This window comes from Brassica napus, chromosome C5, assembly GCF_020379485.1.
Source record: "Brassica napus cultivar Da-Ae chromosome C5, Da-Ae, whole genome shotgun sequence".
Lineage (NCBI taxonomy): Eukaryota > Viridiplantae > Streptophyta > Magnoliopsida > Brassicales > Brassicaceae > Brassica > Brassica napus.
Window position 1 is genome coordinate 18,535,639 of NC_063448.1, and position 13,865 is coordinate 18,549,503.

The 13,865-nt window shown below is 43.5% G+C and overlaps 1 protein-coding gene across 2 annotated transcripts; it reads left to right on the forward strand.

The window, feature by feature from the left end:
* Positions 1-10,598: 10,598 nt before the first annotated feature.
* Positions 10,599-13,865, forward strand: LOC106397541. 2 transcript variants are annotated; one of them, XM_048759051.1, is made up of 14 exons: positions 10,599-10,886; positions 11,083-11,156; positions 11,294-11,371; positions 11,462-11,537; positions 11,767-11,831; positions 12,025-12,126; positions 12,305-12,394; positions 12,487-12,561; positions 12,640-12,672; positions 12,767-12,841; positions 12,930-12,992; positions 13,114-13,185; positions 13,266-13,490; positions 13,533-13,865. In XM_048759051.1, the coding sequence occupies exons 1-13, from the start codon at positions 10,844-10,846 to the stop codon at positions 13,485-13,487; spliced, it is 1,068 nt and encodes a 355-aa protein (XP_048615008.1). In that variant the 5' UTR covers positions 10,599-10,843; the 3' UTR covers positions 13,488-13,490; positions 13,533-13,865. The 2 variants fall into 2 exon arrangements, with proteins under 2 accessions (XP_048615008.1, XP_048615009.1); XM_048759052.1 differs by having other exon boundaries at positions 13,117-13,185; positions 13,266-13,865.

The following is a 13,865-nucleotide window of genomic DNA, read 5'->3' on the forward strand; positions in this document are numbered from 1 at the left end:
GTTTTCTGCGGAGGAGCCTAAACAAAAAATTTCATACAACTAGACAAATTAAGTATGTCCGTTGTTCGCGGGCTAAAGTCTCCATGGATTGTTGTTCTTTCATCCGCTGGTTTGGGTTTTTAGGGTTTCTTTGTTTGATATTACTGGTTCGGCGTCGCTGAAGCATTTTTCTCCGAGAAAAGGATGAGTTTTGGCGACTTGAGCCGGGTCAAAGGAAGCTAGTAGGATACTTGGAACATAAACTACATTGTCACAAGAAGTTCATACTTCTCCTCGCTACTCTGTTTAAAAATTGAAAGACGTAGGATCCACGTCACAATTCAATTTTTTTTTAAAAAACCTTTATCCTTTGGTGGCAAAATTCTTACCGAGAAAACATTAAAAACAAAAGACAAATCGATCGGTTGGTCCAACAAATGAGTTTTTTTTTTTGCCTTTGAGAATGCTAACCAATAACGAGATTGGTACGTGTATAGTGGTAATACGATGGATGTTCAAACGAGAATTAATCTGAGTTTGTAACAAAACTATGAACACTCAATAATATGATTTGAATTTATAACTTCAGATATAGAATTTTAAGCTTTCCAAAACAAAACTTCAAAACTTCAAATTTAGAGTTTTGACCAGTGAAACTTCAGTTTCACTTCCTAAAACTTTAAATTTGAAGTTATCTTTTTATTTAAATCTTAGTCCTTATAATTAATTACACATCACATTTATAATTTTTAAGTATCTTTTTTTATTTATCTTTTTAATCTTTAATACTTTTGTATATCTTGAATATTTCAAATTTATAAATTACACATAAAATTAAATAAAAAATTTTTAAATAAGATTTATAATATTTAAAACTAGAATTAGACAACAAGAATATTACAAAATAAACTTACTTAAAAAAATAAAAGATACATAAGACATAATTATTACACAAATTTAAATATTACAACAACACTAATAGTTTAGTAAATTTTCTATAGAACTTCTAAAATATTGTCCAAACAAATTTCGTGTAACCGAGATGGAGCATTACATAAATAATTTTATGTAATAATGTGGTATTTTGCTTGTAGTTTAATATTTAATTATGTATTTCTATTTATAATTTTATATTTTAGTATAAGATTTTATTAGTTAATATTTTTATAGTATTTTTATATATGTGCTAGTTATTTGTAAAAGTTTTATAGATTTATATTAACTATGATAAATATAAAGACCATAGTGTAAATTACAAATAATTTTGAAGTTAAATTTGAAGTTTTGCTTTTGGAGAAGAACACATTGTAACTTCAAGGTTTGAATGGTAACCAAAGAAATGAAGAGAAACACTACATTTCTTAACATTCCTTAAAAAGATTACCATTCATGAGAAATATTTTTTTCGTTTCAATCATTCTCATTCTTTTTTTTTGTAGAGAATTATAATGCAAATTTGTTCATTGTTAATTTTGATAAGAAACTCTAATTCCTAGTCATTTCCAAAATTTTTGTAATGACCCACCTCCACTATCCCCACTATCTCCACCATCTCCACCATCCCCACCACTCCCACCATCTCCACCATCCCCACCACACCCACCATCTCCACCATCCCCAACTTCTTTAAAGAGAAAGAGAGAGAGAGGGAGAGAGAGAGAGAGAGAGAAAGAAAGAGAGAAAGAGAGAGAAAGCTCACCTGAGCTCGTCGCCGGAGCAACCGTGTGCCGTGATCACGTTCAGCCTGCCACCACCGATAAACGCCCTAGGTAACCGCCGAAAACCGCATTTCTTAAGCTCATTTTCGTTTCCGTTTAGTAAATCACCCATAACTTCCTAACCATTGATCATCTCGTACATCCAAGGCCATCATCGTGTTCCTCTCGTCGAGACGAAGCCGTAGACACCAACCACGCCTCAAACGGAGCCCGGACGAAGCCGCACGCGCCTCCCGAAGATTCGCCTCGGCGCACGCGTGAAACACACGCGCCACCGCCGTCCGCCGGAGCCACCGCGAGTTCCGGCCACGCGCCGCCGTCTCCGACCAAAGTTCGCCGGAGCCGCCGTGACCGACCACCGTCCGTTCGCCGCCGGGAAGCTGCCGCCGCGTCGCCGCCTCGCCGCCGTCGCCGCCGTTGACTTTCCGGTAAGCCGCCGCGACGCCGCCGGTGACCGACACCGGTGACTCGCCGGCGACTCGCCAACTCGGCCGAGTCGACCCGGTGAGTCAACTCGGTGACTCGGTCAACCGGTGGTTTGACCGGTTTAAATCGATTTCGATTCGGTTAGGTTAAACCGGTCGGTTAAAATCAATTGGAAATCGGTTAGGGAAAACCGGATTAATTAATTAATTAATTAATTAATTAATTAATTAATTAAATAATTAATCTTTGACCAGCGAGTTGACTTTCCCGTAAATACCCGTTTTAAACCGTTCGAAAGGCGTTCTGACTCGAAATTTCGATCTGATTTCAGATTTGGAGTCCATTTGAGCAGCTGGAGTTCATAGATACCACCTCTTATTGTTGCTAAGGTGAGGGTCTATTCCCGAACTCCTCTTATTCGGCTTAGGACCTCGAATAAGTATAATTTATTTCTAATGTGTTCCGTCTGTGTGAAATCGAGTCTATCATTGCTTGTTTAGTTTTAGGTTCTTTGCATAAACCGGAACTAGGGGGTTAGAGGATTCAACATTGATTGTTTCACTTAATGTAAATTCTTAGCTAGGATTGTTTTTGTTTGGAGACGGATACAGAGTCGGACTGCTGTATGCCGGATTGTATGGAGGTCACAGCCAACTTTAGTCGACCGGTTGAGCTGTAGACTGGAAGTGTCGATAAATCGTCTACGGGCGTGTGTTACCGAGCACTTTTTCGGTGTGTGTATGAACCGAGCACCTTTTCGGTAGTGTTTTGGCCTGTTAGTGGGCGGCGAGTGCGCACCTCGCTAGGACCATTGTTTGTTGCTTGAGTACTTTAGGTACTGTGTTTGACATGCATTAGAATTAAATTATATTTATTCGGAGTGCTATGTCCGGGTCCATGGACTTCGGGGTAGCATCCCATACCTCGCTGAGCGATTCCCCTGTCGCTCACCCCTCATTCTTTCCCCCTTTTAGGTGAGACCGATGAGCAGGAGTGATTATCGGACCGGTGCTATTGGGCTTTTGGGCTTCTATCGCTTTTACCGCTTTTATCTTTATCGGGCCTTTAGGCCTTTGGACTTTTATCGTCTATGTTATTCCTATTTCAGACTTTCGGTTTATATCGTATTTTATATTTCGGATGTTATCGATGTTGGGCTTTTAGGCCTTTTGTTACCGTATTGACTTTTATATTATATGAAGATTATTATTATTTGAGTTGTATTATTATTTTATTTCCGCTTTTATCAATTTATTATATTTTGAAAGTGGCGGGTGTCACAATTTGGTATCAGAGCGGGTTCCGTCCCGGCTCCGACCCGGGATGGCGATTTTTGGAGACCTGGTTTTATTCGGTTTTGACAGTTTTAAACGATTTCAAAATATTTTCAGGGATTTGGGAATTTTGAAAATAAAAAAATAATAGCACCTTTCCGTTCGATATCACTGCTCCTTAAATGTTGGTATCCAAAGTTCAGCGTAAGTTAACTTTTCGCTTTCCTTTTAGATGCCGCCAAGGAGAAGAACCACACGTGCCCAGACCGCCAGAGCCGTTAGAGACAATGTGGATGAGCATGAGCAGCCCGCAGTTCCACCACCCGCGGCTCCACCAGTTGATCAGGATGCATTGAGACAGATGGTTCAGGATGCCGCTAGACAGGCCGCTCAGGAGGCACTTCAGCAGATTGCCCAGGAAGCAGCCAGGCAGGCCGCTCAGGAGGCCGCCCGAGTAGCTGCTCAGGAGGTTGCTCGTCAGATGGCTGCCGTTCAGCAGGGACCGCAGATTCAGGTTCAGCAAGTTCCACTGGTTCATGTCCAACAAGATCAGCAGATTCCAGCTCAGCATGATCATCAGGATCCCGTTCAGCAGGTTCCCCTTCCACAGGTTCCTCTGCAGCAGGGTCCAGTTCAGCAGTTTGCTCATGGTGTTCAGGATCTACCGCCACCACCACCGCGACCTCATGTTTACCCGGTTTATAATGAGAGGTTCTACAGGCTGACATGTCAGATGAGAAACATGGAGATGGAGCATTTTAGCGGGACAGTGGATGCTGTGGCTGCACACGATTGGAAGTTAGCCTTGCAGCGGAAACTGGAGATTATTGAGTGTCCACCAGAGTTGTCGCTCCGATTGACTATGCAGTACCTTCGTGGAGATGCTCTTATATGGTGGGAGGGAATACGATTGAGCCATTTTGGGCCAGAGAGACTTACTTTCGCTGATTTCATTCGAGAGTTCGATAGGAAATACTTTCCGAAGGAAGCGATGGATAGGAAGAAGTGCGAGTTCGAGCATGTAAGCCAGGGAGAGATGTCTATCAGGGAGTATGAGGTTGTGTTCAACCAACTTCGCAGATTTGCAGGAGTGGGCATTTCAGAAGAAGACTTGATTAGAAAGTTTTTGAGTGGGATGCGAGTGGAGATTCGTAACAGGTGTCGCGTAGTCACTCACCACCGGTTGGGAGATTTGGTGGAGAAAGCTGCCGAGCAGGAGGCAGGCTTGGCGGAGGAGAAGGAACTCGCCAAAGCAGTTCATGTTAAGTCTGGAAAAGCTCCAGAGTCTCAAAGGAGAGCAGGGGACCCGTCGGGATTACCGATATGTCCTCGTTGCCATCGCAGTCACAGTGGGCAGTGTATGAGGTGTCTTACTTGCGGTAGGATTGGACACATTGCGAAGTTTTGTCGAGCTAGGCCATTGGATACGCCACCAGTCAGACAGATTGCAGCACCAGCAGCACCAGCAGCGGCACATGTTTGCTTTGGCTGTGGTCAGCCAGGTCACTTCATCAGAGATTGCCCAAGGAAGGGCAATGCGGCACTTCCACCACCACCGAAGCGTCCAGCCATCGCTCCACGGGTCTTTACAGTTGGAGATTCCCAAGGAGTTGAACCGATAGCGGGTATGTGACTTTTTCATACTTGTTTGTGTTTGGGTATTTTGGCTCGTGGTTGTCATGTGTAGTTAGTAAAAATCTCGTGTAGGATCGGTTTTAGTTGGAGGAGAGTCAGCTTATACCTTATTCGACACTGGAGCCTCTCATAGTTTTGTGAGTCCGCGCTTAGTCCAGTCTTGGTCTTTTCGGGGAGTCTTTGAACCGAAGGCTAAGCAGATCCAGACTGCCGGCACGGAGAAGTTGGGTGCAGTTGGCATTCATCACGATGTACCAGTTCTACTTGGAGGAGTCGAGTTGCTCGGAGATTTGACAGAGATGGAGATGAGCTCCTACGATGTCATACTTGGGATGGATTGGCTGTCGCGACATCGAGTAGTCTTGGATTGTCCGAAGGCAAGAGTTAATATCCCTAGAGAAGGAGGAAAGATCATTTGCGAGGGAATTCAGACACACCGGGAAATTCCTATCGTCTCCATGTTGCGTGCAGAAGAATTATTGGAAAGTGGAGCAGAGGGATTTTTGGCAACCATTTCGATGGTTAAGGAGGACGGTCAGCAGAAGCTGCATGATATACCAGTGGTCGCCGAGTACGAGGATGTCTTTGAGCCTTTAAAAGGGCCACCACCAGCTAGGGCGGACGTTCTTACAATAGAAGTAGAGCCAGGAGCAGCACCAATTTCACGAGCTCCATACCGTCTCGCACCAACTGAGATGGCAGAGTTAAAGAAACAATTGGAGGAGCTATCTGATAAGGGGTTTATCAGGCCGAGTACGTCACCGTGGGGAGCACCAGTGTTGTTTGTGAAGAAGAAAGATGGGAGTTTCAGACTTTGTATAGATTACAGAGGTTTGAACAAAGTGACCATCAAGAATAAGTACCCGCTCCCGCGTATCGACGAGTTGTTGGACCAGTTGCAGGGAGCTTCATGGTTCTCTAAGATTGACTTGGCATCGGGATACCACCAGATTGCGATAGCTGATAGAGATGTGCGGAAGACGGCCTTCCGTACACGCTATGGGCACTATGAGTTTGTGGTGATGCCATTTGGATTGACGAACGCACCGGCAGCGTTCATGAAGCTTATGAATGATGTGTTTCGTGAGCACTTGGATAAGTGTGTGATCGTTTTCATAGATGACATCTTGGTTTATTCTCGGAGTAGAGAGGAGCATGCTGAACATTTGCGGATTGTGTTGGGTAAACTTCGGGAGCATCAGTTATTTGCCAAGCTGAGTAAGTGTAGCTTTTGGCAGAAGAAGATTGGATTTTTGGGTCACGTGGTTTCAGAAGCAGGAGTTGCCGTAGATCAGGAGAAGATTAGCGCCATTTCAGAGTGGCCGACACCTAAGAATGCGACGGAGATCCGCAGTTTTCTCGGTTTGGCAGGATACTACAGAAAGTATGTCAAAAATTTTGCTAGCATTGCAAAGCCAATGACACGGCTAACAGGAAAAGACACCGAGTTTGATTGGACAGACGATTGCTCGAGGAGTTTCATTGAGTTGAAGAGACAGCTGACCCATGCGCCTGTTTTGGTACTCCCGAGGCCAGGGATACCATATGATGTTTACACTGATGCGTCAGGCACCGGATTGGGATGTGTACTGATGCAGGAAGGTCAGGTCATTGCCTATGCATCACGACAGTTGAGGTCTCACGAGACCAATTATCCTACTCATGATTTGGAGTTGGCAGCAGTTGTATTTGCATTAAAGATCTGGAGGTCATACTTGTATGGAGAGAAGGTGAAGATTTTCACGGACCACCAGAGTCTGAAGTACATATTTACGCAAACGGACTTGAATTTGAGGCAGCGTAGATGGATGGAGTTGTTAGCAGACTACAATTTGGAGATCACATATCACCCGGGAAAAGCCAATCATGTGGCGGATGCCTTGAGTAGGCGCAGAAGCGATATATCGGGAACTAAAGAGGTCCAGGAGCTTACTGGGACACTTGCTAGTCTAAGATTATGTGCAGTTACTGTAGAGGGAGAGTCAGTTGGCGCTGAGGCTGTAGAGCGGGCAGACTTACTATGGAGGATACGCAAAGCTCAGGATAGTGATGAAGCTTTGCGTAAGCAGATCGAGATGGAGAGTATTGGTTTTCATACAGCAACCAACGGGATGTTCATGTATCGAAACAGGATTTGTGTGCCCAATGATGAGTTGTTAAGAAAGGAGATATTACAGCAAGCACACCACTCGAGTTTCTCTATTCATCCAGGAAATACCAAGATGTATAGGGACCTGAAGCGATATTACCATTGGCCTGGTATGAAGAGAGATGTTGCTTCAACTGTATCGCAATGTCAGACGTGTCAGATGGTTAAAGCCGAGCATCAGGTTCCTAGCGGGTTATTACAAAACCTGCCATTACCGGAGTGGAAATGGGACATGGTAACTATGGATTTTGTGACGGGTTTGCCGACTACATCAGGAGGGAAGAATGCCATATGGGTAGTTGTGGATAGACTTACGAAGTCAGCCCATTTTCTAGCAGTTAAGAAGACAGACAGAGCTGATCAGCTAGCACAGACTTACATCAGCGAGATTGTAAGATTGCATGGAGTTCCGGTCAGCATTGTATCGGATCGGGATACAAAGTTCACGTCTGAGTTTTGGAGAGCCTTCCAGAAGGCGCTTGGGACGAAAGTTCATATGAGTACGGCTTATCACCCGCAAACAGATGGTCAGTCAGAGAGGACTATTCAGACCTTGGAGGATATGCTCAGAGCTTGTGTTTTAGATTGGGAAGGTAGTTGGGTGAAGTATCTACCTCTAGCCGAGTTTGCCTACAACAACAGCTATCATTCGAGTATTGGGATGGCACCATATGAGGCTCTATATGGTAGGCCTTGTCGCACACCACTTTGTTGGACGGAAGTGGGAGAACAACGTGAGATAGAACCAGCCATGGTTCAAGAGACAGTCAAACAAGTTGAGATGCTCAAGATGCGGCTTAAGGAAGCCCATGACCGTCAGAAGAGTTACGCAGATAAACGGCGAAGAGATTTGGAGTTTCAAGTTGGCGACCTAGTATACCTGAAAATGAGGACATTTCAGGGAGGATCTAAGACTCGGAAGCTAAAGAAGCTTAAACCAAGATATATGGGACCATATCCTATTTTGGAGCGGATTGGAGCAGTTGCTTACCGACTAAATTTATCAGGAGAGTTATCAGATTTCCATGACGTATTTCATGTTTCCGTTTTGAGGAAAGTAGTGAGAGAGCCAGAGCTCATTTTGCAGCAACCACCTAGAAACCTTGGCAAAGGGTTACGTGGGTTGTGCCAGCCAGTAGAGATATTGGATCGCCAAGTGAAAGCAGATCGTGGAATGATGACCATGTTGATCAAGGTTCGTTGGGAGGGAGACGGAATTCAGGAGGATACCTGGGAGTCTGAGCCCCAAATGAGGATTGATTATCCAGAGCTGTTTCGGGATGTCATTGGAGAGTTTGGTGATGTGAATTCGGGGTCGAATTCCTTGTTAGTGGGGGAGAATTGTAATGACCCACCTCCACTATCCCCACTATCTCCACCATCTCCACCATCCCCACCACTCCCACCATCTCCACCATCCCCACCACCCCACCATCTCCACCATCCCCAACTTCTTTAAAGAGAAAGAGAGAGAGAGGGAGAGAGAGAGAGAGAGAAGAAAGAGAGAAAGAGAGAGAAAGCTCACCTGAGCTCGTCGCCGGAGCAACCGTGTGCCGTGATCACGTTCAGCCTGCCACCACCGATAAACGCCCTAGGTAACCGCCGAAAACCGCATTTCTTAAGCTCATTTTCGTTTCCGTTTAGTAAATCACCCATAACTTCCTAACCATTGATCATCTCGTACATCCAAGGCCATCATCGTGTTCCTCTCGTCGAGACGAAGCCGTAGACACCAACCACGCCTCAAACGGAGCCCGGACGAAGCCGCACGCGCCTCCCGAAGATTCGCCTCGGCGCACGCGTGAAACACACGCGCCACCGCCGTCCGCCGGAGCCACCGCGAGTTCCGGCCACGCGCCGCCGTCTCCGACCAAAGTTCGCCGGAGCCGCCGTGACCGACCACCGTCCGTTCGCCGCCGGGAAGCTGCCGCCGCGTCGCCGCCTCGCCGCCGTCGCCGCCGTTGACTTTCCGGTAAGCCGCCGCGACGCCGCCGGTGACCGACACCGGTGACTCGCCGGCGACTCGCCAACTCGGCCGAGTCGACCCGGTGAGTCAACTCGGTGACTCGGTCAACCGGTGGTTTGACCGGTTTAAATCGATTTCGATTCGGTTAGGTTAAACCGGTCGGTTAAAATCAATTGGAAATCGGTTAGGGAAAACCGGATTAATTAATTAATTAATTAATTAATTAATTAATTAATTAAATAATTAATCTTTGACCAGCGAGTTGACTTTCCCGTAAATACCCGTTTTAAACCGTTCGAAAGGCGTTCTGACTCGAAATTTCGATCTGATTTCAGATTTGGAGTCCATTTGAGCAGCTGGAGTTCATAGATACCACCTCTTATTGTTGCTAAGGTGAGGGTCTATTCCCGAACTCCTCTTATTCGGCTTAGGACCTCGAATAAGTATAATTTATTTCTAATGTGTTCCGTCTGTGTGAAATCGAGTCTATCATTGCTTGTTTAGTTTTAGGTTCTTTGCATAAACCGGAACTAGGGGGTTAGAGGATTCAACATTGATTGTTTCACTTAATGTAAATTCTTAGCTAGGATTGTTTTTGTTTGGAGACGGATACAGAGTCGGACTGCTGTATGCCGGATTGTATGGAGGTCACAGCCAACTTTAGTCGACCGGTTGAGCTGTAGACTGGAAGTGTCGATAAATCGTCTACGGGCGTGTGTTACCGAGCACTTTTTCGGTGTGTGTATGAACCGAGCACCTTTTCGGTAGTGTTTTGGCCTGTTAGTGGGCGGCGAGTGCGCACCTCGCTAGGACCATTGTTTGTTGCTTGAGTACTTTAGGTACTGTGTTTGACATGCATTAGAATTAAATTATATTTATTCGGAGTGCTATGTCCGGGTCCATGGACTTCGGGGTAGCATCCCATACCTCGCTGAGCGATTCCCCTGTCGCTCACCCCTCATTCTTTCCCCCTTTTAGGTGAGACCAATGAGCAGGAGTGATTATCGGACCGGTGCTATTGGGCTTTTGGGCTTCTATCGCTTTTACCGCTTTTATCTTTATCGGGCCTTTAGGCCTTTGGACTTTTATCGTCTATGTTATTCCTATTTCAGACTTTTGGTTTATATCGTATTTTATATTTCGGATGTTATCGATGTTGGGCTTTTAGGCCTTTTGTTACCGTATTGACTTTTATATTATATGAAGATTATTATTATTTGAGTTGTATTATTATTTTATTTCCGCTTTTATCAATTTATTATATTTTGAAAGTGGCGGGTGTCACAATTTTATTCATTCATTATTTTCCTATTAGTTCGTAACGTTGATGGTTACCGGTCACAGCCAAATTATATGTAGAGTTTATATAAAGAGTTGAGATGCTCTAAAGTCAAATATAGATCGGGATCTTGTAAACTTGTGCATCCTCTTCCTCTAAAGTCTACGTGTGTTTCTCGAATTAAAAGCAAACAAAAAGAAAATAACCTCATGCTCATGAGCCTTTTCGTAAAGCCCATTATGAAATTTCGGCCCACAAGAAAATAATTGTTTCTCAAGTCACATGACCAACACTGTCGCCTCGAAAACTCGTCTCTAATCTCTCTTTTGGAATCTTCTGATGCGTCTTCCTCTTCCATCGTAATTCTTTTAATTGTCGTACAAGCTCTCGCAGGGTTAAAGAGTATTCAGCTCATATATGGCTCTTCAGCTCGGGAAGCTCACTATCCTCATCGGTGCAGGTCCGTTCAATTCATGGGATTTCTATTCGATTTTCTGAATTACTGCTTCTTGTTACTCGAATCCTAGTCGGGTTTTGATTTGGGTTCGTCGATTATGAATGACATGAGGACGATAAAGTTAGGGTTTTTAAATAAACCCTTGGATACCTGTAGATTGGACTTAAAAATGCTCACCTGACTCTCTTTACTTTATTAGGTCTTGTTGGGTCAGTGCTTGCTAAAGACGGGGGCTTGCCTGATGTATCCAGTTTCGTCTCCGGTGCTTTTAAGGTATTTAAGCTTTCAAAAAAGTTTTCACCTTTTCTTCTTCATTCAACGTAATGTGGGGGTGATAAACTTGGCGACTCTCTATGTGTGCTGTTTGGAAGAAAAAAATATGGGGGTAATTGGTTATTTCTCTTTGACAGATGGTATTTAGACAACTGAAACAAGGTGAACCTGCCAAATTAGCCAGCAAGCCTCACAGTGATGCACTTACAGCCCAGGTTAGTTTAGTGACATGAATCTACTTACTGGCATGGATAAGTTGTTAGATAGTTGAGGCCTTAGAATTACTTGTCTAATTTTTCTTGCAGGTTAACACTCTTCGGCATGAATTGCAGTTGCTGGCTTCAAACAGGCCTATCACCATAATCTCCACAGGAGGATCAGGTCCTTTAGAGTTTTTATGCTCAAGTTTTGTATTCCTATCTGCTCTAATCTTCTGTATTAAACGAGCCAAATGGTTTGGCTGCTAAGTTGATATGACACTAGAACCTTTTTCAATTTCTTATTTTCTGGCTGTGGTTTATTATTATAGATCCATTTTCAGGCTTTTCTCGTCTCTTGTTACCTTTTTGGCATACTTATGTTCTGATCAATGACTTATTTAACAATTCAGGTGGCAGAAAGTATGCTGTGATCATTATTATCGGGGTGATAGGTTACGGATATGTATGGTGGAAGGTAATCATACGTCACCTTATTTGGCCTACTTGATCGTTTGAAGTGCTGTTGACTACTCAAGACTTTGTATTTTGGAGAACAATTCCTTGGACTTTCGTTGCCAATTACTTTTGACCTGGCTCATTTGTTTGTAGTTTAATTTTTCTTTAGTTAAAAACTTCCTGGGTACTGATTCATTCTGCAACGTTTTCAGGGCTTCAAACTTGAAGATTTTATGTTTGCAACAAGGCGCAGCTTATCAGATGCATGCAATAATGTTGGCACCCAGATCGATGGTTTTTATTCATCCCTCTCGGTTAGTTCTTACTTCCTATATAATCTTGTTTTAACAACTGAACTTCAGTTCCTGTCAGTTATGATGGTTCCTTTTGTGAGCTAATCAATCGAAGTGATCTAGTACATATTTTCTTCAGTTCAGTTGCAGAACATTAAATGTTTTGTCTCATTTTGATTTTGTAAACATTTCATGGCAGGGTACAAAACGAGAGTTAGGTTCAGAAATTGACAGGATGGATCGTACTTTGGATGCAAGTTCAGTAACTATTAAACAAACAGGAAGAGAGGTATGTATACAAATACTTCTGTTTCACTCTGTTGTCAAGGCTTTCCGATGATTCTACCTATATTTCTTGATAAATTTTATCAAAATGTTTAGGTGACTGAGTTACGGGATGGAACAGCAAATATGAAGGATGAAGTTAGGTCTGTTTTCGAGGCTGTTGAAACTCTGGTGAGAAAAAATTAGTGATAGCATGAGTTTGTTCCTCCTAAACAAAATGAGTTGATCTTGTGTTCTTCATAATTTCAGGCCAGCAAAGTACATCGCATTGAGGGAAATCAGGTAACCTCTTTGTCACAGTTGTAGAGTTGGAGAAATTGTTTTATTCATCAGGCAGTGTTGATTGAATCTGAATTTTTATTTGCCTTCCATAAAGGATCTCACGCTCAAAGGAGTTGGAGCCCTGCATGCTCAGTGTCTCGAGCACAAAAGAATTCAAGAATCCAATAAGGTAAAAGATCCTTCGCCAATATGCATTGAGTTTGAGAGAAATGGCTACATTTTCTACTCTTCTTTACCAACACTTATTTTATGTTTAGGCTTTGCCATCAACTTCGTCACTCCCTGCCCTTGAGCCAGCTCCCGTGACACCTTCATCAAGGGTAAATGAATATATATATCTTTGATCTGGTCTCGCGATGAATTTCATCCATTCATCACGTTATTTGGATTGTTAACGATCTTGTTCTGTTCACTTACTTGTCTCCGGTGTTTGGATGTTAGCAGACTCTGTCTTTGCCTCCTCCTTCTCCCCGTGAATCCCAGTCTCCGTCAACCCCTAATGGAGCTCGACAGGTACCCTTCTATCTCAAACCAAAGTCGTCCATTAGAAACTAATTGTTATTGTCCTGAGTACTGACTTTTCATTTGGACAGTCAAATGGTCCACTTCAGCACACTCACTCTATGCCTGGTTTGAAGGATATAAACGAAAGCTCTAGCAGCCGTGAGACTTTCTCCAATGGAACACATTCTGGAGAAGCCATGGGAAACACAACAACAAGTTCAGGCCTGTTTAGTATTTTCTCAATGCCAAGAATAGTGAGGACTCGTAGTGCGGTGGACGCAGTGCCTGCTAACTCAACTGGTCCCCAATAGTGGCCTGTCAATACAAAAGAGAGTTTGATCATTCAGATATAGTGATCAGTAAACCATAAATGGAGAAGTGCTAGACTGCTAGTCGAGGAGTTGAATGCATTTTGCTGTGTTTATGCTCGGTCCCTTGCTTAGTTGAGCAAATGTCATAAAAAGTGCATAAATTTTGTAGTGAATGCAGCTTATATTTAATTGGAATGTTTGTCACAATTTAATCAGTTCGTTGTTCTGCCCTTTTGTGATATAGTCAATATAAGAGGTCGACGATGACTGTCTCATCTTTTCCTTTTTGTATTGAAACAAAAGGCTGGTGAAATTCTCAAGTCCCCGGACCCAAGTTGTAATCTTAAGTTTGTATTAATTAAAAAAAGATTTTGTTTA